Source organism: Thunnus maccoyii, chromosome 5, assembly GCF_910596095.1.
Source record: "Thunnus maccoyii chromosome 5, fThuMac1.1, whole genome shotgun sequence".
NCBI lineage: Eukaryota > Metazoa > Chordata > Actinopteri > Scombriformes > Scombridae > Thunnus > Thunnus maccoyii.
The window spans coordinates 3,645,733-3,671,885 of NC_056537.1; the positions used below are offsets into that span (position 1 = coordinate 3,645,733).

General features: G+C 38.2%; 4 protein-coding genes across 4 annotated transcripts; all 4 read right to left on the reverse strand.

Moving 5' to 3' along the window:
- Positions 1-1,407: 1,407 nt before the first annotated feature.
- LOC121897508 (gamma-crystallin M2-like) lies at positions 1,408-5,125 on the reverse strand. Its single transcript, XM_042412053.1, has 3 exons — positions 5,006-5,125; positions 3,602-3,844; positions 1,408-1,708 (listed from the first exon to the last, which is right to left on the reverse strand). Exons 1-3 carry the CDS (start codon positions 5,036-5,038, stop codon positions 1,430-1,432), a joined length of 555 nt encoding a protein of 184 aa, XP_042267987.1. The 5' UTR covers positions 5,039-5,125; the 3' UTR covers positions 1,408-1,429.
- A 4,018-nt stretch (positions 5,126-9,143) lies between these two features.
- On the reverse strand, positions 9,144-11,105 carry LOC121897563 (gamma-crystallin M2-like). Its single transcript, XM_042412128.1, has 3 exons — positions 11,060-11,105; positions 10,118-10,360; positions 9,144-9,422 (listed from the first exon to the last, which is right to left on the reverse strand). The coding sequence occupies exons 1-3, from the start codon at positions 11,090-11,092 to the stop codon at positions 9,144-9,146; spliced, it is 555 nt and encodes a 184-aa protein (XP_042268062.1). The 5' UTR covers positions 11,093-11,105.
- Positions 11,106-16,198: 5,093 nt separating this feature from the next.
- On the reverse strand, positions 16,199-18,606 carry LOC121897513 (gamma-crystallin M2-like). Its single transcript, XM_042412061.1, has 3 exons — positions 18,509-18,606; positions 17,178-17,420; positions 16,199-16,477 (listed from the first exon to the last, which is right to left on the reverse strand). Exons 1-3 carry the CDS (start codon positions 18,539-18,541, stop codon positions 16,199-16,201), a joined length of 555 nt encoding a protein of 184 aa, XP_042267995.1. The 5' UTR covers positions 18,542-18,606.
- A 4,850-nt stretch (positions 18,607-23,456) lies between these two features.
- On the reverse strand, positions 23,457-25,854 carry LOC121897518 (gamma-crystallin M2-like). Its single transcript, XM_042412067.1, has 3 exons — positions 25,757-25,854; positions 24,437-24,679; positions 23,457-23,735 (listed from the first exon to the last, which is right to left on the reverse strand). The coding sequence occupies exons 1-3, from the start codon at positions 25,787-25,789 to the stop codon at positions 23,457-23,459; spliced, it is 555 nt and encodes a 184-aa protein (XP_042268001.1). The 5' UTR covers positions 25,790-25,854.
- Positions 25,855-26,153: the final 299 nt, after the last annotated feature.

Below are 26,153 nucleotides of genomic sequence, written 5' to 3' on the forward strand. Positions count from 1 at the left end.
ACATCTGCTAAGATAGTTAGCATTAGCATGAGTTTAGCATGACTGGACTTAAAGGGGACCTATTATGCTTTTTCCTGATTTTCAGTTATATATATAATGTTACAACATTGGATGTTCATATTAAATGTGGTCAACATGTCAAATAATGAGGTAAACGTATGTAGAACTAATCCCTGTGAGCAAAAAGCACCAACTTCAGACTGCTCTGAACACTTGGTTTCCAACAGTGTTTGGACTTTCAGCCCAAGCAGACACCAACTCATTACGTAATTATTTAAATGGTCATGTGCTCCACTCACAGAGAGTGAGTTAACTGCTCTGCTCCGCTAATATTATGGCATTTTTCCATTGTTTTGGAGGTAGTCACGACAAGCCATGACTCCATTACACATCAGGGCAAAATAAAATGAGTAGTTTACCTGTTGGAGGTGTGCTGGGCATCTGCAGCGCTTCATCAAACATCATCATCACTATGGCTGTTTCTGCTTGTACTATTCTTCCCTGCATTATTTCGAACTGATCTGCTGAACAAAGAGCTTCAAATATCTCCATATGCTAACGCTAACGAAGCTCCACTAATTTAGTGAGGAACACATTTAATTTCCTGTAAATTCTTCATAAGAAAAGTCTCCTATTATTTAGTCATGTTTAATATGAAGCAGTAAAGCAGGAAATATTGGGTTTGCATCAGCGGTAACTTAACATGCCTCTGATACATAAAGCTGGCCAATCAGAACAGAGTGGGCTCATTGGAAAGGGGGTCTCAAAGAGAAAGGAGCTAAGACCGCCTGTTAGAGACAGAGGCTGAACTGAGGGGCTGCATAAAGGGCCAGTATAAGATAAATAATGAATTAATTAAACTGTGAATCATGCAAAGCTACTCTAGTTGATTCCTGGAATAAAGGTTTAGAGCAGGAAATGAACATAATAGGTCCCCTTTAAAGCTGCTGCTTCATTCAGGGATGTGGAATAGTATTTTTACATCAAAGATAATGTAGAAAAATCAATAAGTACATTAAATTTTAGTTCAGATGTTACTTTTAGTTATTGGAAACATTTGATTTCATTTTCTTTTTGTTTTTTATTTTGATACTTTTGTTTTTGTTTTTATTGCTAGTTTCTATTGACTTCATTATTATACGTCAAATTATTTTCACTTCTTTTCTGATCTATGTTTGTTTTGTCCTTTCTTGTTTTAATGAGATTGTCGGTGTTGTTTTGTGGAGCTCAGCAAGCCCAGCGAACACATTGTGGAAGCTAATGGGGATCCAAATAAAAAACAGACGAATAGCTTTAGCTTTCTTTGGTTAGTATTTACATAGCATCTTTAATTTGATAATTTCTGTTTCTTTGTGTTGTGTCTCATGAAACAGACAGTAAACCTTATTTAAACAAACAGCACTTTATTATTTCTCAGTGTTAACAGTGTCTAGTAGCAGGAGTCCAGGATGCGCCTCATGCTCATGAACCTCATGCTGCCCATGCCCAGGTTCATGAAGGTCCTGTGCTCTCCAGGCCTCATGTACACCATCCTGCCTCTGAACTGGGGCTGCTCGAACATCAGCCAGTGTCCCTCCATCACGTTACAGGACATGCAGTTGGACATGCGGAAACGCTCCATGATGTCCTCGCAGTCGTCCATCAGCTCGGACATCTGGCCTCCGAAGTTCTCCCTCTCGTAGATCTTCATCCTGAAAGATCCACGGTGCTGCAACACATGGAGCCACTCATCAGTAATCAATAATCAGTCAGTGTCAGTAGAATGTATGAAGAGTTCTTGGGAGTTAATTTAGATCAGTCCTTATTTTTACCAAAATACATTACATGGCCAGAAGTATGTGGACACCTGATCAAAGTACATTCTATGGGGTTGAGGTTAAAGTATAGGTTCAAAATTTTTCAAGTCTGTCTTAACACAACAGTTAGGAAACCAAATGAACATCAAAACAGGTTTTTCTTGCTGTAATCATTCCTCCTCTTCATGCTGACCATTAGAAGATCCTTTCATAATGCAATTACAACATAAGTGATGGGGGACAAAATCCACAGTCCTCCTTCTGTATTTAAAAGTTTTCCTGAAGCTAATGTGAAGCTTCAGTTGTCCACATATGTCAAATCAAGTAGATATCTTTCAACGTTACAGTCTTTTTTAGTGCCAAAGTCCCTGTTTTTCTTACTATACTTCCAACAGGGAAACACTATCTGAAGTCTTTATGTTTAATGTTGAAATGGGAAACGAGACAAAACTGTCAGCACAAAAGTAGAACACTTTGTGTCAAATGTAATTTTTTGCTGAAGCGTTAAGATTTCACTTTTTTCACGATATACTTTTGTACAGATAGTATACAGTATTTATCCTAAGGAGCAGACTGTGTGAACTGTTTTTTTTTTTTATCTTAGCAAAAGCATAAGCAAAACTTTAAAAAAAAATCTAACCTTTTAACTTAGAAAACAGATCAGTGGGATAAGTTTTATATCAATTAGATAAACAAATATATAAATTTAACATAGTGTTGTAGGAAAGAGTCACACATGAAAGGGAAGACATATTTCCTGAGAAGCTTTTGGTCTCAATGACAGAATAATTATTTTTCTTACTCGACAATATTCAGAACTCACGATCACATTAACAAAACATGTTTATTCTATGAATGCTGAAGAATAAACTTTACTGTTACACCTAGTTGGATTTACCCTGCCAGCGTTTTTAAAATCCTCTCTTTCTACATCATCTGCTTGTGGTAACTACAGTCTGGTTCATGTTGGAGAAAGATGGTGGTTGTGGAGAATAAACTATGATCAAAACACTTAATTAAAGGATGATTGGAGAATACAATAAGTACACTTGTTGGCTTTCTTATTTGTTTGTGGTTTCAGGCGCAGAACTATAAATTTTTACATTTTAGTTTTTGCACAGATTAAAAAATTAAGATATATCATGTTAATCAGTGAGCTTTACAGGTGCTGGATTTTGTAACCTTTGGACAGAGCCAGGCTAGCTGTTCCCCCGTTTCCAGTCTTTATGCTAAGCTAAGCTAACCACACCCTGACTTCAGCTCCATATTGAGCTGACCCTGATGTCCATCCGAACATCTGACTCTCAGAAAAGAAGACAGTGTTTCCCAAAATGTTGGGCTCTTCCTGAAGGTCACAATTTAACTATTTTGATTATCGATTAATCGTTTGGAATATTTTTTTAAGAAAAAAAATCAAATTTTCTGATTCCAGCTTCTCAAATATGAATATTTTCTGGTTTCTTTGTTATTCTTTGACAGTAAACTGAATATCTTTCAGTTGTGGATTGTTCATCAGGACAATGCAAGGTATTTGAGGACGCCACCTTGGGCTTTGAAAACAGTGATCGACACTTTTCACCATTATCTGACATTTTATAGACCAAACAACTAATTGATTAATCAAGAAAATAATTGACAGATTAATTGATAATGAGAATAGTTGTTAGTTGCAGCTCTAAACTCTTGTCACTGTGTATGAAAGTCAGACATGCTACTTGTCCTTCCACCACTCCGACCTCCACATCCTTACATTGTGAAAGTCTTACTGTCAATCAGTCTGTAATGTGATTGTGTTGTGTGGTTACCATGGGGATCATGCGGCAGGACCTGATGCAGTCGCTCATTCCCATCATGCTCATGTAGTCGGAGTACTCGCCCCTCCTCAGGAAGTACTGGTTGCCCATGAAGTTGGTGCGGTCATAGACCATGAAGCAGCCTTTCTCCACCCTGCAGGACTGACACCTGCTCAGGAAGGTGGACAGGTCGGGGCAGTCACTGTTGCACTCATAGGAACGACCCTGGAAGTTCCTCTCCTCGTAGAAGACGATCTGAGACAGAGACAGAAGAGTTGTTGTCTATACTGTATATATGAAAATAATCATTGGTCACAGCTTTACTCCATTACAAGTAAAAGTCCTGCATGAAAAATCCTACGTAAGTAAAATTACATAAGTATTATCAGCTTGATGTAGTTAAAATATTGCAGTAAAAGTACATAAGTATTATCAGCTTGATGTAGTTAAAGTATTGCAGTAAAAGTACATAAGTATTATGAGCTTGATGTAGTTAAAGTATTGCAGTAAAAGTAGTGGTTTGGTCCCTCTGACTGATATATTATTATATATGACATCATTAGATTATTAATAGTGAAGCATCAGTGTTAGAGCAGCATGTTACTGTTGTAGCTGCTGGAGGTGGAGCTAGTTTACACTACTTTATATACAGTTAGCTAGTTTAGTCCAGTGGTTCCAAACCTAGGGGTCGGGCCCCTCCAAAGGGTCAGCAGATAAATGTGAGGGGTCGTGAGATGATTAATGGGAGAGGAAAGAAGAAAAAACTAAGTTCTGATACACAAATCTGTTTTCAGTTTTTGGACTTTTTCTCTAATCTTTGATTTTTGCTGAAATATTGGATCATTTGAACATTTATTGAAATGAAAGCATGTGAGAAGTTTAGAGGGAAAAATCACTATTTGGTGGAGCTGTTAACAACTCATAGACATGTGAAATGTGACCCCGACTACACACTGCTTTTTGTAAGACGCCAAAAGCCAAAAAAGGTTGGAAACCACTGGTTTCATCTTTAACAATGTGTTGTATTTTAAAAGCTTGTTATATTATCCATTGTGTCAAATCTTCATCTGAAAAGTAACTAAAGCTGTCAAATAAATGTAGTGGAGTAGAAAGTACAATATTTCCCTCTGAAATGTAGTGGAGTGGAAGTATAAAGTAGCATCAAATGGAAATACTCAAGTACTTCATAATTGTACTTTAATACGGTACTTGATTACTGTATAATAATCAATACATTATCAGCCTGATTGGGTGAGTATCAATACTGATCAGTCTCTCCTGTTATCTAGCTTCAGAGGTTGGAAAGTCATGTGACTCTCAGACTCAGAGATGTGTGTTTTCCAGCTGATCTCACTCCTGTGTGTGTGTTTGTTTTTCAAAATAAAATGTAGAGAAACAATGCATTCTGGGACTTACCTTGCTCCTCATGTTCATGTCGGTGGTGGACATGTTCGTGTACTGCCTGCCTGCTGTTGGTGTGCTTCATACCTGTCTGAGCTCACAGCTTTTATACACCTGAACATCAAGCTGCTTTGTGTTTCAGAGCACTGAGTCAGCAGAGACACACAAAGCACCATAGTACCAGTACAACACTGGGTTGACTTTGACCAGTAAAACGACGTGCATATTACATTCAGAAGATACACAAGTCATTCATCAGTGGTGGAATGTAAATAAGCACATTTACTCAAGTACTGTATTTATGTACAATATATAGGTACTTGTACTTTACTTGACTATCTTCATTTATGTTAATTTATACTTCCACTCCACTACATTTCAGAGGGAAATATTGTACTTTCTACTCAATTACTTTAATATGACAGCTTTAGTTACTTTTCAGATGAAGATTTTACGTTAAATAATATATGATAAGCTTATAACATTAAAAAAATGTTGAAAAATTAAACCATTTGTTTTTGTTTTGCCTTTGGTAAACCTTTTTGGCTCATAACCCCTGTGTGTACTATTGACTCATTGTCATGTTACAGATGTTTGAGTTGTTAGCAGTTCTACCAAATGAATAATTGTCTGAAGCCCAAAGAGGTAAAACTTTCCAATGTTTGACAAAAACCAAAATTTGGAGAAAAGTGAAAAATGAATCAAACTTTGTGTGGCAGAACTGTGTTTTTTCTTCTGTCCTCTACCCAGCTGATTTAACAGTTATCAGTCACAGCCACTGATTTCCTACAAAATGAGCACTTTTACTTTTAATACTTTAAGTGAATTTAGCTGATAATAATTCTATACTTTTACTTAAGTAAAGGATCTGAGTACTCCTTCCACCACTGTTAACAATCAATAACAAACTGTGACATTTCAGTTTGAAAAGAATATAGTTGATTTAGTTTATTCAACAGTAAAATATAACTAAAACAACCTCTTGTCTTGAATGGATTTCTGGATAACATTAACCCAGTATTTTGTTGCTGCTATATTGACCTGATGTTGAGTGAGTGATTTGAACATACATTTGTTGTCTAAATGTCATCAAGTGTTAGAAAAAAAAACAAGCAAACATCCTCTGTGGTTTGTATGTGTGATAACACTTTCAATGTAAAAATATCAATTTTGTAAAGCAGAACCAGCATGGGTTCATGTCACTCTTTGTGGCTTTTAGAGGAGGATTTCATGCTAATCATTGGACTGAATATCCAGTCATTCTCCTGCAAACAATAGCCTGTAACCTCATGTGGAAAAATACAAGTTTACTTTTATTTTGCTTCTTTGTTGCAGAAAATAAATAGTGGATTGACCCTTTGTGACCTTAGTGGCTACGCGCTGCATTCCAGTGATGGAACATGCACATAGGTTAAGTTCCTCTCAGACTAACCACAGACCTGGTTTGTTTGGTTTGTTTGGTTTGTTCTAGACACAGTTGTGCAAACACGTACACCTTTACATACTCACTCACTTCTATAAATATAAGGTAACTTAGAGGAGTTTTTTTCTCTTAGCCATAGTGACGTTTGATCTCTGTAAGCTTGAGCCCATTTGCAAATGCTTGAATAAATACCAGAAAGACAGTTGCTGTGTTAGTTCTCTTTATTAAATCTACCGCAAATCATACAACAGTATAAGAAGATGTAGAAACAGTAGGAATAATATCCACACATTAAAAATAGGTAGGCTTAAAATACATATAGGAATTATTATATCTGACTTAACTCTAGATTGAGTGCTTTTTGCTATTTAGTTGATGATGAAGAAACCATTCTGAATATGTCACATAAAAAAACTTAAAAGTAATACCAGACTGTCTCTGTTACTGAAACAAAGAGTGGAAAAGTAGTTAATGACTGATGAGTAGTATCTGACCCAAATGTTGCATTTATAATCATGGGAGTCAATTAACAGTGAGTGGATTATTTGTCCAATAAAAGACAATCTTTGGTTTTTATTTCCAGTTATCATCACACAGGTGTCTCATGTTATTCTGAGCTGCAGTGATGGAATCAAAGTGTAAAATCATCCACACTGTCAGCTGTCACTCCGGGGATAAAATCAACTTTGTACAATTAAAATGCAGTTAAAATCATCGTTATGTGTTTAGTGTCGTAAATGATCTCTCAGTTTGTTAGAAGCTCTGTTTTAAAACCAGAGTGGAAATAGAAAGCCTGGAAGAATAAAATGTTTCCACTGATCTATAAAGATATTGTTGCTCTTTTTTACTTGTCACTTTATTGTAAACTCAGGACTTTTGTCCATATCGGGATCCTGTAGGAATGATGACTCTTTATTCCCAGTGATCTGATTGGTGATGTACCCTGGTAAGAGCTGAATCATTGTTGTAACCCTGAAAACCCAGAGTTAAACTTGAAGTTACCTCGCTAACCCCAAATCCTACTTCATAGTACAGGCCTCAGGACTCAAAGGAAAAACAATGCCAAGCTCAAGAACTACACAAAGAAACACAAATGGCAAATGCAATTATCACAAACAATTTGTAACCCAGAGCACATTTAAAACACACACAGAGCAATATCAAAAAATCCCAAAACACAGAAAGTCCAGAAACAGAGTCCATGACAATCATAGGAAACATTATTTTCTAAATGCAGAGGTATTTTGCTGTAAAACATATGAAGAGGTGTTTTAACACAATGTGTGCTGGAAGCCGTATAATGAAGGAAAATTGGAATCAAAATAAATATTAGATCATAAAACGGTGTAAGGACAGTAATGAATTTAGGCACAAATACTCAGACTTCCAGGCTGCTCAACAGCTTCTTCCCTCAGGCTGTCAGGATCATCAACACTGTGAATACCCCCCACAATCACACCCACCCCCCTTACTCTCCCTTGATCGACCCCTCAGGGGTGCCAGTGGACGTTTTGCCTGTGAGCAAAAAGCACCAACTTCAGACTGCTCTGAACACTCAGTTTCCAGCAGTTTTTTTCTACTTTCAGACCAAGACGACATCGACTCGTGATGGAGTTTTATATTGTCATCTGCTCCACTCACAGTGTGTGAGTTCACTGCTCCGCTCTGCCAACTTTATGGCATTTTTCCATTGTTTTGGGGGTTGTCACGCTGAGCTATGACTCCATTACACATCTCCCTGTTGAAGGTGTGCTGGTCAACTGCAGCTCTTCATCAAACATCATCATTACATTGGCTGTTTCTGCTTGTACTATTCCTCCCTGCATTATTTCAAACTGATCTGCTGAACAAAGAGCTTCAAATATCTCCATATGTTGCATCAGGTTTTTAGTGCTGCTAACAGAGCTCTGCTAATTCAGTGAGGAACACGTTTCATTTCCTGTAAATTCTTCACAATAAAAGTCGCCCGTTATTTAGTCATGTGTAATATGAGGCAGTAAAGCATGAAATGTTGGGTTTGCATCAGCGGTAACTTAACATGCCTCTGACACATAAAGCTGGCCAATCAGAACAGAGTTGGCTCATCGGGAGGGGGGCCTTAAAGAGACAGGAGCTAAGACTGCCTGTTAGAGACAGAGGCTGAACTAAGAGGCTGCATAAAGGGCCAGTATAAGATAAATAATGAGTTTATTGAACTGTGAATCATGCAAAGCTACTCTAGTGGAGTCCTGGAATAAAGCTGCTGCTTCATTCAAAGATGTGGAATAATACTTTTACATGAAAGATAACGTAGAAAAATCAATAACTAGATTCAGTTTTAGTTCAGATGTTACTTTTAGTTCTTGGAAACATTTTGATTTCATTTTCTTTTTGTTGTCTTTTATTTTGACACTTTTGGTTTTGTTTTTACTGCTAGTTTCTATTGTCTTCATTATTATATGTCAAATTATTTTCACTTCTTTTGTGATCTATGTTTGTTTTGTCCTTTCTTGTTTTATTGAGATTGTTGTTGTTGTCGTGGGCTCAGGAAGCCCAGCAAACACTTTGTGGAAGCTAATGGGGATCCAAATACAAAAGAAAGAATAGGTTTAGCTTTCTTTGGTTATTATTTACTTAGCGTTTTTAATTGGATCATTTCTGTTCTTTACTCTTTGTGTTGCAGTTCATGAAACAGACAGTAAACCTTATTTAAACAAACAGCACTTTATTATTTGTCAGTGTTAACAGTGTCTAGTAGCAGGAGTCCAGGATGCGCCTCATGCTCATGAACCTCATGCTGCCCATGCCCAGGTTCATGAAGGTTCTGTGCTCTCCAGGCCTCATGTACACCATCCTGCCTCTGAACTGGGTCTGCTCGAACATCAGCCAGTGTCCCTCCATCACGTTACAGGACATGCAGTTGGACATGCGGAAACGCTCCATGATGTCCTCGCAGTCGTCCATCAGCTCAGACATCTGGCCTCCGAAGTTCTCCCTCTCGTAGATCTTCATCCTGAAAGATCCACGGTGCTGCAACACATGGAGCCACTCATCAGTAATCAATAATCAGTCAGTGTCAGTAGAACGCATGAAGAGTTCTTGGCAGTTAATTTAGATCAGTCCTTATTTGTACCTAAATACATTACATAGCCAGAAGTATGTGGACGCCTGATCAATGTACACACTATGGGGTTGATGTTAAAGGAAAGGTTCAAAATCTGGTTTCTTCATTATTCTATGACAGTAAACTGAATATCTTTTGGTTGTGGACTGTTCATTGGGACAATACAAGATATTTGAGGATGCCATCTTGGGTTTTGGAAACAGACATTTTATAGACCAAACAACTAATCGATTAATCGAGAAAATAATCGACAGATTAATTTATAATGAGAATAGAGTTGCAGCTCTAAACTCTGGTCACTGTGTATGAAAGTCAGACGTGCTACTCGTCCTTCCACCACTCCGACGTCCACGTCCTTACAGTGTGAAAGTCTTACTTTAAAAGACATAAATCATGAGCTGCAGAATCGTCCAATGTGGCTGTAATTCCTCTGACACTGATTCAGTCACAGAAGAGTGAGAAACAAGACTGTCAGTCATCAAACAGTGACGTTATAAAAACTACAAGATGAAGGACTGCAGTCTGATTCGTCAGCTGGGTTCTGAACTGATTCAGACTGATGGAGATGTCAAGGCTGTAATGTGATTGGTTGTGTGGTTACCATGGGGATCATGCGGCAGGACCTGATGCAGTCGCTCATTCCCATCATGCTCATGTAGTCGGAGTACTCGCCCCTATTCAGGAAGAACTGGTTGCCCATGAAGTTGGTGCGGTCATAGACCATGAAGCAGCCTCTCTCCACCCTGCAGGACTGACACCTGCTCAGGAAGGAGGACATGTCGGGGCAGTCACTGTTGCACTCATAGGAACGACCCTGGAAGTTCCTCTCCTCGTAGAAGACGATCTGAGACAGAGACAGAAGAGTTGTTGTCTATACTGTATATATGAAAATAATAACTGGTCACAGCTTTACTCCGTTACAAGTACATTACAAGCTAGTTTGAAATAAATATTGGAAATATTGGATCATTTGAACATTTATTGAAATGAAAGCATGTGAGAAGTTTAGAGGGAAAAATCACTATTTGGTGGAGCTGTTAACAACTCATAGACATGTGAAATGTGACCCCGACTACACACTGCTTTTTGTAAGACGTCAAAAGCCAAAAAGGTTGGAAACCACTGGTTTCATCTTTAACAATGTGTTGTATTTTAAAATCTTGTTATGTTATCCATTGTGTCAAATCTTCATTTGAAAAGTAGCTAAAGCTGTCAAATTAATGTAGTGGAGTAGAAAGTAAAATATTTCCCTCTGAAATGTAGTGGAGTTGAAGTATAAAGTAACATCAAATGGAAATACTCAAGTATTTCATAGTTTTACTTAAGTACAGTTCTTGAGTAAATGTACTTAACTACTATGTAATAATCAATACATTGTCAGCCTGATCAGGTGATCAGTCTCTACTGTTATCTAGCTTCAAAGGTTGGAAAGTCATGTGACTTTCAGACTTACAAGATATGTGTTTTCCAGCTGATCTCACTCCTATGTGTGTGTTTGTTTTTCAAAATAAAATGTAGAGAAGCAATGCATTCTGGGTCTTACCTTGCTCCTCATGTTCATGTCGGTGGTGGACATGTTCGTGTGTTGTCTAAGTGCTGTTGGTGTGCTTCATACCTGTCTGAGCTCACAGCTTTTATACACCTGAACATCGAGCTGCTTTGTGTTTCAGAGCGCTGAGTCCGCAGAGACACACAAAGCACCATAGTACCAGTACAACACTGGGTTGACTTTGACCAGTAAAACGATGTGCATATTACATTCAGAAGATACACAAGTCATTCATCAGTGGTGGAATGTAACTAAGTACATTTACTCAATTAATGTACAATTTTTAGGTGCTTGTACTTTACTTGAATATCTCAGTGCTTTACATAAAACACAAAAGGCATTAAGACAGAATACAAAAGCAACACAAGGCAATGTAAAAAGACATTTAAATACAATTAAAAAGTCTTAAATTGGAAATAAAAATAAGCTAAAATAAAATAAGACAGATAAAACAGTAGAATAAAAGTTACAGTGCAGTGTCAGATATTAACCTTCAAATTTGGTTTAATAATTGGCAGTGGCAAACAGAAGTGAATGGAATAACTGAATTTAGCTGATAATACTTTTGTACTTTTACTTAAGTAAAGGATCTGACTAATTCTTCCACCACTGTTAACAATCAACAACAAACTGTGACATGTCAATTTGAAAAGAATAGGATTGATTTAGTTTGGGTAAATAACCCGACAGTAAAATAAAACTAAAATTGGGTCAAAACAACCTCTTAAGTGGATTTCTGGATAACATTAACCCAGTTTTGTGTTGCTGCTATAGTGACCTGATATTGAGTAATTTTTAGTGATTGATTTGAACGAGAATCTGTTGTCTAAATGTCATCCAGCATTAGAAAAAAAAGAATATCCTCTGTGGTTTGTATGTGTGATAATATTTTAAATGTAAAAATGTGAACTTTGTAAAGCAGAACCAGCATGGGTTCATGTCACACTTTGTGGCTTTTACAGGAGGATTTCATGCTAATCATTGGACTGAATATCCAGTCATTCTCCTGCGTTCCTTTACCCTCCGTCACCACCTCAATCTGCATATACACTCACACCTTTCCATCTGTTTGGAACACATTATGACACCTCCTACGTTTTTCTGTCTGGATTAAATGAACCTGATTTGCACAGTTGCCTATGTTAAACATATGTTTAAAGACATGTTCTACTGTCAGAAATTATGTTATAATCACAACCCCATGAGACTGTTGTTGGGCCTCACAATCTATGTGTATGAGACAAAGGCAGGCCTTCATGCAGTCACAAAGCCTGATAACAAGGATAACAATCAAACAAAGGGAGTCCAAAACAGACTCCATTTCCCAACACGCTTCGCTCAGTTCGCACCTTGGTGTGAAATCGTTTTTCATTGGCAGAGACGCACCTACACCACCGGGAGTCATGGCAATGCAGCCATGATTTCACCGCCCCTTTACGTACTGGCTGAATGAATTCAACATCACCTATCCATTGTAACTGTAACCTAGAAATAACGTTAACTTTCACTGGAGGCTCAAGCTGTTCCACTAACGCAGCTTAGCCGTATCTAGTCAACGCTAACTCTAGCCAGGCTTGAATAAGCTTGCAGTGTGCGTGTGCACGGAGGACACAAGCAGCTCAGAACGATCAATTGTCAAAAAGAAGATACTATGTTGGAAAAAGAAAGGAAAACTAGAGCGGTGTTTACCTCAGCAGCGGAACAAACCCTGCTGATGAAAGTATATGAAGAATATAAAGGAGTCATCACCAAAAAGGGCAATACTGCTGCAATTAACAAGGTGAGGGAGATGGCCTGGCACAAAATTTCGGGCAGATTAAAATCCTAAATTATACAGTCCTATGTAGGTTGCTAGTGATGGCTTAAAGGTTAGAGGAGTGAGTTTATAATTAGAAGGTTGACGGTATGATCCCCCGGACGGGCAGGATCAATCTAGTCAGAAAAGTGAAGAGCAGCACTTGTCCATATTTATGGTTTTATCTTTATTTGTTAATGAATGAACATTCAGATCACAGACTATGGCTATAGTAGTTATTATAGTAGGCTGGATAATATCAGATGCATGTTTAAAAACATGGTATAGACAACTTAAGAGAACCAACTTACCAACTGCATAATCAGCTACTCTTTGACACATTTTCTCTTTCACAGGATTTTCAATTCAATTCAGTTCAATTTACAACCATCATTGAAAGTTAAAAATTAGGAAGTTGCATTTGGAGATGAAGAAACTGGAGAAGGATATAAGTACAGTGGAAACCACTTATAGTGATCACGTCTGTCCAGGTCAAATATCACTACAAGTGGATGATTACTATAACCAGTTTTTTCATGCAGAATACCATCTAATTGACATTTGTATGTTTATTAGCCTACATGAATATAAAGTAATGAAATGGACAGTTTCACTATTTACTGAATTTTATCGACTGTTTCAAAATACAGTACAGCTGTTTCAAACGCAGCGTGCGCACATTTCTGAAGCAGTGGGGTTCTGACTTTCTGCCAATGACAAGTTCCTTCTTTTCTTTGGCGGAAGAACAGGTGAAGAAAGCAGTGATCCTTTCCTTAGATTTCTTTTCCCCCTTTTTATTGTCATAAACTTGGAGGAGACTCTGTTTTTCCTTTCACTAACCACCTGATTTGCTGCCAAGTCCATTTAACTCTGCTGGTACTGCAGCTATTAGAACACTGATTAGAAAACTGATTAGTCTTTTATCATGCTTACCATTGTTTTGATATGTCATTGTAAATTTACCACCGTGCAATGGGCTAGGGATTTTGTTAAATTATATCAAACTGTAAATGAAAAAGAAAATTGATTACTCTATTGGTATTTATCACAGATAATATTCAATCTATAAAATTAATTTCACTTTAATTTGGCCAAAAGCTAAAGTTATGTCCACTTATCCTTCATTATGGGACACAGTCTAATTTTTAAGAGTATAATGTTTAAATCTGCTGCATCAAATTTAAAGTTTAAGAGCTCTGAATGTGGGCAGCAAAGAAAGTTGATAACCTCTGTCATGATACCACTTATCTCTCAGTGCGAGGTTAGGGTTTATTGAGCCAGCTCACACAAAGAAAGCCTGGATATGTTGAACTTCCTTCGTAGTACACCCCTCTGGACTCAAAGGAAAAACAATACCAAGCTCAAGCACTACACAAAGAAACACAAATGGCAAATGCAATTATCACAAACAATTTGTAACCCAGAGCACATTCAAAACACACACAGCAACACCAAAAAACCCCAAAACACAAAAAGTCCAGAAACAGATTCCATAACATTCATAGGAAACAATATTTTCTAAATGCAGGGGTATTCTGCTGTAAAACATGTGAAGAGGTTTTTTCATTTTAACACAATGTGCCCTGCAAGTTGTATAATGAAGGAAAGTTAGAGTCAAAATAAATATTAGATCATAAAACGGAGTCAGGACAGGAATGAATTTAGGCACAAATACCAAGACTTCTAGACTGCTCAACAGCTTCTTCCCCCAGGCTGATCATCATCAACACTATGGATCCCCCCATGATCACACCCACCCCCCTTACTCTCCCTTTATTGATTCCCCCAGGGCTGCCAGTGGACGTTTCGCCTAGGGCACCAAACAGCCCTTTGTTAACAATTATATGTCTTGTATACATAATCGGTTATATAACAACTAACATATTTCATATTCTTGTATTGTAAATTATGTTATACAGCATATATACATATCTAAAAACACTTTCTCTCCTGCTAAGCTGCTAAGATAGTTAGCATTAGCATGAGTTTAGCATGACTGGACTTAAAGAGGACCTGTTATGTGTTTTCTTATTTTCAGTCATATATATAATGTTACATTGCCAGATGTTCATATTAAATGTGGCCAAAGTGTCAAATAATGTGGTAAACATATGTAGCAGTAATCCCTGTGGGCAAAAAGCACCAACTTCAGACTGCTCTGAACACTGGGTTTCCAACAGTTTTTTTCTACTTTCAGCCCAAGCCAATGTCGGCTGGTGACAGATTTCTTTATATGGTCATCTGCTCCACACCAAGCACACCAGTTCGCTGCTCTGCTCCGCTAACATTATGGCATTTTTCCATTGTTTTGGGGGTAGTCACGCCAAGCCATGACTCCATTACACATCAGGGCAAAGTAAAATAAGTAGTTTAGTTGTTGGAGGTGGGCTGGTTATCTGTGGCTCTTCATCAAACATCATCATCACTGTGGATGTTTCTGCTTGTACTATTCCTCCCTGCATTATTTCAAACTGATCCGCTCAACAAAGAGCTTCAAATATCTCCATATATTGTGTCAAATGGTTTTTAGTGCCATTAATTGCTAATTCAGTGAGGGACACGTTTCATTTCCTGTAAATTCTTCACAATAAAAGTCGCCCGTTATTTAGTCATGTGTAATATGAAGCAGTAAAGCAGGAAATGTTGGGTTTGCATCAGCGGTGACTTAACATGCCTCTGATACATAAAGCTGGCCAATCAGAACAGAGTGGGCTCATTGGGAGGGGGGCCTTAAAGAGACAGGAGCTAAGACTTCCTGTTAGAGACAGAGGCTAAATAAGGAGTTTTTTGAACTGTGAATCATGCAAAGTTACTCTAGTGGAGTCCCAGAATAAAAATTTAGAGCTGCTGGTTCATTCAAAGATGTGGAATAATACTTTTACATTAAAGATAACGCAGAAAAATCAATGAGTAGATTCAGTTTTAGTTCAGATGTTACTTTTAGTTATTGGAAACGTTTTGATTTTATTCTCTTTTTCTTGGCTTTAATATTGACACTTTTGTTTTTGTTTATGTTGCTAGTTTCTATTGACTTCATTATTATACATCAAGTTATTTTCACTTCTTTTGTGATCTATGTTTGTTTTGTCCTTTCTTGTTTTATTGAGATTGTCATTGTTGTTGTCGTGGGCTCAGGAAGCCCAGCAAACACTTTGTGGAAGCTAAAGGGGATCCAAATACAAACGAAAGAATAGGTTTAGCTTTCTTTGGTTAGTATTTACATAGCGTCTTTAATTGGATCATTTCTGTTCTTTACTTTTTGTGTTGCGGCTCATGAAACAGACAATAAACCTTATTTACACAAACAGCACTTTATTATTTGTCAGTGTTAACAGTGTCTAGTAGCAGGAGTCCAGGATGCGCCTCATGCTCATGAACCTCATGCTGCCCATGCCCAGGTTCATGAAGGTCCTGTGCTCTCCAGGCCTCATGTACACCATCCTGCCTCTGAACTGGGGCTGCTCGAACATCAGCCAGTGTCCCTCCATCACATTACAGGACATGCAGTTGGACATGCGGAAACGCTCCATGATGTCCTCGCAGTCGTCCATCAGCTCGGACATCTGGCCTGCGAAGTTCTCCCTCTCGTAGATCTTCATCCTGAAAGATCCACGGTGCTGCAACACATGGAGCCACTCATCAGTAATCAATAATCAGTCAGTGTCAGTCGAATGCATTAGGAGTTCTTGGCAGTTAATTTGGATCAGTCCTTATTTGTACCTAAATACATTACATGGCCAGAAGTATGTGGACGCCTGATCAATGCACACACTATGGGGTTGACGTTAAAGGAAAGGTCCAATATCTGGTTTCTTCATTATTCTATGACAGTAAACTGAATGTCTTTCAGTTGTGGACTGTTCATTGGGACAATACAAGATATTTGAGGATGCCATCTTGGGTTTTGGAAACAGAAATTTTATAGATCAAACAACTAATCGATTAATCGAGAAAATAATCAACAGATTAATTGATAATGAGAATTGTTGTTAGTTGCAGCTCTAAACTCTGGTCACTGTGTATGAAAGTCAGACGTGCTACTTGTCCTTCCACCACTTCGACCTCCACATCCTTACATTGTGAAAGTCTTACTTTAAAAGACATAAATCATGAGCTGCAGAATCGTCCAATGTGGCTGTAATTCCTCTGACACTGATTCAGTCACAGAAGAGTGAGAAACAAGACTGTCAGTCATCAAACAGTGACGTTATAAAAACTACAAGATCAATGGCTGCAGTCTGATTGGTCAGGTGGGGTCTGAACTGATTCAGACTGATGAAGATGTCAGGGCTGTAATGTGATTGGTGGTGTGGTTACCATGGGGATCATGCGGCAGGACCTGATGCAGTCGCTCATTCCCATCATGCTCATGTAGTCGGAGTACTCGCCCCTCCTCAGGAAGTACTGGTTGCCCATGAAGTTGGTGCGGTCATAGACCATGAAGCAGCCTCTCTCCACCCTGCAGGACTGACACCTGCTCAGGAAGGTGGACAGGTCGGGGCAGTCACTGTTGCACTCATAGGAACGACCCTGGAAGTTCCTCTCCTCGTAGAAGACGATCTGAGACAGAGACAGAAGAGTCGTTGTCTATACTGTATATATGAAAATAATCACTGGTCACAGCTTTACTCCATTACAAGTAAAAGTCCTGCATGAAAAATCCTATTTCAGTAAAAGTACAAAAGTATTATCAGCTTCGTGTAGTTAAAGTATTGCAGTAAAAGTATTGGTTTGGTCCCTCTGACTGATATATTATTATATATGACATCATTAGATTATTAATAGTGAAGCATCAGTGTTAGAGCAGCATGTTACTGTTGTAGCTGCTGGAGGTGGAGCTAGTTTACACTACTTTATATACAGTTAGCTAGTTTAGTCCAGTGGTTCACAACCTAGGGGTCGGGCCCCTCCAAAGGGTCAGCAGATAAATCTGAGGGGTGGTGAGATGATTAATGGGAGAGGAAAGAAGAAAAAACAAAGTTCTGATACAAAGATCTGTTTTCAGTTTTTGGATTTTTTCTCTAATCTTTGATTTTTGCTGAAATATTGGATCATTTGAACATTTATTGAAATGAAAGCATGTGAGAAGTTTAGAGGGAAAAATCACTATTTGGTGGAGCTTTTAACAACTCATAGACATGTGAAATGTGACCCCGACTACACACTGCTTTTTGTAAAATGTCAAAAGCCAAAAAGGTTGGAAATCACTGGTTTCATCTTTAACAATGTGTTGTATTTTAAAAGCTTGTTATATTATCCATTGTGTCAAATCTTCATCTGAAAAGTAACTACAGCTGTCAAATAAATGTAGTGGAGTAGAAAGTACAATATTTCCCTCTGAAATGTAGTGGAGTGGAAGTATAAAGTAGCATCAAATGGAAATACTCAAGTACTTCATAATTGTACTTAAGCACAGTACTTGAGTAAATGTACTTAATTACTTTCCTCCACTGTGTAATAATTAATATGTTATCAGCCTGATTGGGTGAGTATCAATACTGATCCGTCTCTCCTGTTATCTAGCTTCAGAGGTTGGAAAGTCATGTGACTCTCAGACTCAGATATGTGTTTTCCAGCTGATCTCACTCCTGTGTGTGTGTTTGTTTTTCAAAATAAAATGTAGAGAAGCAATGCATTCTGGGACTTACCTTGCTCCTCATGTTCATGTCGGTGGTGGACATGTTCGTGTACTGCCTGCCTGCTGTTGGTGTGCTTCATACCTGTCTGAGCTCACAGCTTTTATACACCTGAACATCGAGCTGCTTTGTGTTTCAGAGCACTGAGTCAGCAGAGACACACAAAGCACCATAGTACCAGTACAACACTGGGTTGACTTTGACCAGTAAAACGATGTGCATATGACATTCAGAAGATACACAAGTCATTCATCAGTGGTGGAATGTAAATAGGCACATTTACTCAAGTACTGTATTTATGTACAATATGTAGGTACTTGTACTTTGCCAGTCCACTACACTTCCACTCCACTACATTTCAGAGGGAAATATTGTACTTTCTACTCAATTACTTTAATATGACAGCTTTAGTTACTTTTCAGATCAAGATTTTACATTAAATAATATATGATAAGCTTATAACATTAAAAAAGATGTTAAAAAATTAAACCATTTGTTTTTGTTTTGCCTTTGGTAAACCTTTTGGCTCATAACCCCTGTGTGTACTATTGACTCATTGTCATGTTACAGATGTTTGAGTTGTTAGCAGTTCTACCAAATGAATAATTGTCTGAAGCCCAAAGAGGTTGAATGGATTTCTGGATAACATTAACCCAGTATTTTGTTGCTGCTATATTGACCTGATGTTGAGTGAGTGATTTGAACATAAATTTGTTGTCTAAATGTCATCAAGTGTTAGAAAAAAAAAACAATCAAACATCCTCTGTGGTTTGTATGTGTGATAACACTTTCAATGTAAAAACATCAATTTTTTAAAGCAGAACCAGCATGGGTTCATGTCACTCTTTGTGGCTTTTAGAGGAGGATTTCATGCTAATCATTGGACTGACTATCCAGTCATTCTCCTGCAAACAATAGCCTGTAATCTCATGTGGAAAAATACAAGTTTACTTTTATTTTGCTTCTTTGTTGCAGAAAATAAATAGTGGATTGACCCTTTGTGACCTTAGTGGCTACGCGCTGCATTCCAGTGATGGAACATTCACATAGGTTAAGATCCTCTCAGACTAACCACAGACCTGGTTTGTTTGGTTTGTTTGGTTTGTTCTAGACACAGTTGTGCAAACACCTATACCTTTACATACTCACTCACTTCTATAAATATAAGGTAACTTAGAGGAGTTTTTTTCTCTTAGCCATAGTGACCTTTGAGCTCTGTAAGCTTCTCTTCCACTACTTTAATTTGACAACTTTAGTTACTTTTCAGATGAAGATTTTACATTAAATAATATATAATAAGCTTATAACATTAAAAAAGATGTTAAAAAAGTAAACCATTTGTTTTTGTTTTGCCTTTGGTAAACCTTTTTGGCTCATAACCCCTGTGTGTACTATTGACTTATTGTCATGTTACAGATGTTTGACTTGTTAGCAGTTCTACCAAATGAGTAATTGTCTGAGGCCCAAAGAGGTAAAACTTTCCAATGTTTGACAAAAACCAAAATTTAGAGAAAAGTCTGAAAAATTAATTAAACTTTTTGTGGCAGAACTTTGTTCTTTCTTCTTTCCTTTACCCAGCTGATTTAACATATCAGTCATAGTGGCCAATTTTCTGCAAATGAGCACTTTTACTTTTAATACTTTAAGGCAAGGCAAATTTATTTGTATAGCACATTTGAACAACAAGGCAATTCAAAGTGCTTTACATAAAACAAAAAAGGCATCAAGACAGAATACAAAAGCAACACAAGGCAATATAAAGAGACATTTAAATACGATTAAAATGTTTTAAATTGGGAAAAAATAAACTAAAATTGAATAAGACAGATAAAACAGTAGAATAAAAGTTACAGTGCAATGTAAGATATTAACCCTCAAATTCGATTTAATAAAAGGCAGTGGCAAATAGAAGTGAATGGAATAAGTGAATTTAGCTGATAATATTTCTATACTTTTACTTAAGTAAAGGATCTGAGTAATTCTTCCACCACTGTTAACAATCAACAACAAACTGTGACATGTCAATTTGAAAAGAATAGGGTTGATTTAGTTTGGGTAAATAACCCGACAGTAAAATAAAACTAAAGTTGGGTCAAAACAACCTCTTAAGTGGATTTCTGGGTAACCCAGTTTTGTGTTGCTGCTATATTGACCTGATATTGAGTAATTTTTAGTGATTGATTTTAACATGAATCTGTTGTCTAAATGTCGTCCAGTGTTAGAAAAAAATCAAACATACTATGTGGTTTGTATGTGTGATAATATTTTATATGTGAAAACATGAACTTTCTAAAGCAGAACCAGCATGAGCTTGTGTCATTCTTTGTGGTTTATAGAGGAGGATTTCATGCTAATCATGGGACTGAATATCCAGTCATTCTCCTGCGTTCCTTTACCCTCCGTCACCACCTCAATCTGCATATACACTCACACCTTGCCATCTGTTTGGAACGCATTATTACACCTCCTACATTTGTCTGAATTAAATGAACCTGATTTGCACAGTTGCTTGTGTTAAACTTATATTTAAAGGCCTGTTTTACTGTCAGAAATGATGTTATCATGACAACCACATGAGACTGTGTAGTATCTTTGTGCTGTATGTGTCGGGCTGCTCTGGATTAAACTCCAGAGCTGCTTTTGTGTCTCAGTCTGTTACTGACTACAGGTGAGTCTCACCTTAGGGGTATTCCATCAACGCAGCAAAAGAAAGCTCTGCTTACTTGAAAAAGCCTGGCTAGAATTAACATCAACCTTCACTTGAGGCTCAAGCTGTTCTTCTAACGCAGCTTAGCTGTGTCTAGTCAACGCTAACTCTAGCCAGACTTGAATAAGCTTGCAGTGTGCGTGTGCATGGAAGACACATCGGCCCAGAACAATCGATTGTCGAAAAGAAGATACTATGTTGGAAAAAGAAGGGAAAACCAGAGTGGTGTTCTTCTCAGCAGCGGAACAAACCCTACTGATGGAAATATATGAAGAATATAGAGGAGTCATCACCAAAAAGGGCAATAGGGGCGGCTGTGGCTCAGGAGTTAGAGCGGGTCAGGAGGTAGAGCGGGTTGTCTACTAATCAGAAGATCAGCAGTTCGATTCCCGGCTCCCCCAGTCCGCATGTCGATGTGTCCTTGGGCAAGATACTGAACCCCAAAATTGCTTCTGATGGCTGTGCCATTAGTGTGTGAATGTGTGTGAATGGTTAGTTCCCTCTGATGGGCAGGTTGGGACCTTGCATGGTAGCCCCTGTACCCATTCAGCATATGAATGTGTGTGAATGAGTGAATGTGACTCGTAGTATAAAAGTGCTTTGAGTGGTGAGAAGACTAGAAAGGCGCTATACAAGTACAGTCCATTTGCCATTTACTGCCACAATTAACAAGGCAAGGGAGATGGCCTGGCATAAAATTTTGGACAGGTTAAAATCCTAAATTATACAGTCTTATGTGTGTGGTGACACTATGGATCCCCTCATGATTGCGATCACCCCTCTTAATCTCCCTTAATTGGTTCCCTCAGGGCCACCGACAGACGTTTCACCTAGGGCACCAAACAGCACTTTGCTAACAGTTATATGTCTTGTGTAAAACATCTGTTACATAAATACATATTTAATATTCTTGTGCTGTAAAATATTTTCTACAGCATATATACAAACACTTTCTCTCCCTGCTTATTACATTATAGTGTTTATGAACTGTTTCTATGCTGCTTATTGATCTTGAATGATACACAGAATCACATGAATTTCAATCAAATGAGACAGCAGCTACTGAACATTTGCTAAGATAGTTAGCATTAGCATGAGTTTAGCACGACTGGACTTAAAGAGGACCTATGATGCGTTACCTTATTTTCATTCATATATATAATGTTACATTGTCAGATGTTCATATTAAACGTGGCCAAGGTGTCAAATAATGAGGTAAACATATGTAGCTGTAATCCCTGTGAGTAAAAAACACCAACTTCAGACTGCTCTGAACACTCAGTTCCAACAGGTTTTTACTACTTCCAGCCAAAACTGACACCAACTGATGATGGATTTCTTTATATGGTCATCTGCTCTACGCACAGCATGCCAGTTTGCTGCTCCACTCCCCTGACATTATGGCATTTTTCCATTGTTTTGGGGGTAGTCATGTCAAGCCATGACTCCATTACACAGCAGGGCAAAGAAAAATTAGTAGTTTACTTGTTGGAGGTGTGCTGGGCGTCTGCAGCTCTTCATCAAAGATCATCATCACTGTTGCTGTTTCTGCCTGTACTATTCCTCCCTGCATTATTTCTAACTGATCCACTCAACAAAGAGCTCCAAATATCTCCATATTTTGTAATTCAGTGAGGAACACATTTCATTCCCTGTAAATTCTTCACAATAAAATTCTCACATGATTTAGTCATTTCAAAGCTTTCAATATGAAGGAGTAAAGCAGGAAATGTTTGGTTTGCATCGGCGGTAACTTAACACAACTTTGATACAGAAAACTGGCCATTCAGAACAGAGTGGGCTCATTGGGAGGGGGGCCTTAAAGAAACAGGAGCTAAGACTGCCTGTTAGAGACAGAGGCTGAACTGAGGGGCTGCATAAAGGGCCAGTATAAGATAAATAAGGAGTGTTTTTGAACTGTGAATCATGAAAATCTACTCTAATGGAGCCCTGGAATAAAGATTTAGAGCTGGAAATGAGAAGTTATTGTCACTTTTTTCCTGATCTTTGTTACGTCCTTTCTTGTTTTATTGAGATTGTTGTTGTTGTGTTGAACTCAGTAAGCCCAGCAAACACTTTGTGGAAGTTGATGGGGATCCAAATAAAAAAGAAAGTATAGGTTTAGCTTTCTTTGGTTACATTGACATTTACATGGCGTCTGTCATCTTTGCTCTTTGTGTTGTGTCTCATGAAACAGACAGTAAACCTTATTTAAACAAACAGCACTTTATTATTTGTCAGTGTTAACAGTGTCTAGTAGCAGGAGTCCAGGATGCGCCTCATGCTCATGAACCTCATGCTGCCCATGCCCAGGTTCATGAAGGTCCTGTGCTCTCCAGGCCTCATGTACACCATCCTGCCTCTGAACTGGGGCTGCTCGAACATCAGCCAGTGTCCCTCCATCACGTTACAGGACATGCAGTTGGACATGCGGAAACGCTCCATGATGTCCTCGCAGTCGTCCATCAGCTCAGACATCTGGCCTCCGAAGTTCTCCCTCTCGTAGATCTTCATCCTGAAAGATCCACGGTGCTGCAACACATGGAGCCACTCATCAGTAATCAATAATCAGTCAGTGTCAGTAGAATGCATGAAGAGTTCTTGGGAGTTAATTTGGATCAGTCCTTATTTGTACCTAAATACATTACATGGCCAGAAGTATGTGGACACCTGATCAAAGTACACAATATGGGGTTGACGTTAAAGGAAAGGTTCAAAATCTGGTTTCTTCATTATTCTATGACAGTAAACTGAATGTCTTTCAGTTGTGGGCTGTTCATTGGGACAATACAAGATATTTGAGGATGCCATCTTGGGTTTTGGAAACAGAAATTTTATAGATCAAACAACTAATCGATTAATCGAGAAAATAATCAACAGATTAATTGATAATGAGAATAGTTGTTAGTCGCAGCTCCAAACTCCAAACTGGTCACTGTGTATGAAAGTCAGACGTGCTACTTGTCCTTCCACCACTCCGACCTCCACATCCTTACATTGTGAAAGTCTTACTTTAAAAGACATAAATCATGAGCTGCAGAATCGTCCAATGTGGCTGTAATTCCTCTGACACTGATTCAGTCACAGAGGAGTGAGAAACAAGACTGTCATTCGTCAGTGACGTTATAAAAACTACAAGATCAAGGACTGCAGTCTGATTGGTCAGATGGGGTCTGAACTGATTCAGATTCATGAAGATGTCATGGCTGTAATGTGATTGGTTGTGTGGTTACCATGGGGATCATGCGGCAGGACCTGATGCAGTCACTCATTCCCATCATGCTCATGTAGTCGGAGTACTCGCCCCTCCTCAGGAAGTACTGGTTGCCCATGAAGTTGGTGCGGTCATAGACCATGAAGCAGCCTCTCTCCACCCTGCAGGACTGACACCTGCTCAGGAAGGTGGACAGGTCGGGGCAGTCACTGTTGCACTCATAGGAACGACCCTGGAAGTTCCTCTCCTCGTAGAAGACGATCTGAGACAGAGACAGAAGAGTTGTTGTCTATACTGTATATATGAAAATAATCACTGGTCACAGCTTTACTCCATTACAAGTAAAAGTCCTGCATGAAAAATCCTATTTCAGTAAAAGTACAAAAGTATTATCAGCCTCATGTAGTTAAAGTATTGCAGTAAAAGTAGTGGTTTGGTCCCTCTGACTGATATATTATTATATATGACATCATTAGACTATTAGTACTGAAGCATCAGTGTTAGAGCAGCATGTTACTGTTGTAGCTGCTGGAGGTCGAGCTAGTTTCAACTACTTTATATACAGTTAGCTAGTTTAGTCCAGTGGTTCCCAACCTAGGGGTCGGGGCCCCTCCAAAGGGTCAGCAGATAAATCTGAGGGGTCGTGAGATGATTAATGGGATAGGAAAGAAGAAAAAACAAAGTTCTGATACACAAATCTGTTTTCAGTTTTTGGACTTTTTCTCTAATCTTTGATTTTTGCTGAAATATTGGATCATTTGAACATTTATTGAAATGAAAGCATGTGAGAAGTTTAGAGGGAAAAATCACTATTTGGTGGAGCTGTTAACAACTCATAGACATGTGAAATGTGACCCCGACTACACACTGCTTTTTGTAAGACGTCAAAAGACAAAAAGGTTGGAAACCACTGGTTTCATCTTTAACAATGTGTTGTATTTTAAAAGCTTGTTATATTATCCATTGTGTCAAATCTTCATCTGAAAAGTAACTAAAGCTGTCAAATAAATGTAGTGGAGTAGAAAGTACAGTATTTCCCTCTGAAATGTAGAAAGTAGCATCAAATGGAAATACTCAAGTACTTCATAATTGTACTTAAGTACACTACTTGAGTAAATGTACTTAATTACTTTCCTCCACTGGATAATAATCAATACATTATCAGCCTGATTGGGTGAGTATCAATACTGATCAGTCTCTACTGTTATCTAGCTTCAGAGGTTGGAAAGTCATGTGACTTTCAGACTCAGAGATATGTGTTTTCCAGCTGATCTCACTCCTGTGTGTGTGTTTGTTTTTCAAAATAAAATGTAGAGAAGCAATGCATTCTGGGACTTACCTTGCTCCTCATGTTCATGTCGGTGGTGGACATGTTCGTGTACTGCCTGCCTGCTGTTGGTGTGCTTCATACCTGTCTGAGCTCACAGCTTTTATACACCTGAACATCGAGCTGCTTTGTGTTTCAGAGCACTGAGTCAGCAGAGACACACAAAGCACCATAGTACCAGTACAACACTGGGTTGACTTTGACCAGTAAAACGATGTGCATATTACATTCAGAAGATACACAAGTCATTCATCAGTGGTGGAATGTAAATAAGCACATTTACTCAAGTACTGTATTTATGTACAATACGTAGGTACTTGTACTTTATTTGAGTATCTTCATTTATGTTCATTTTTACTTCCACTCCACTACATTTCAGACGGAAATATTGTATTTTCTCTTCCACTAC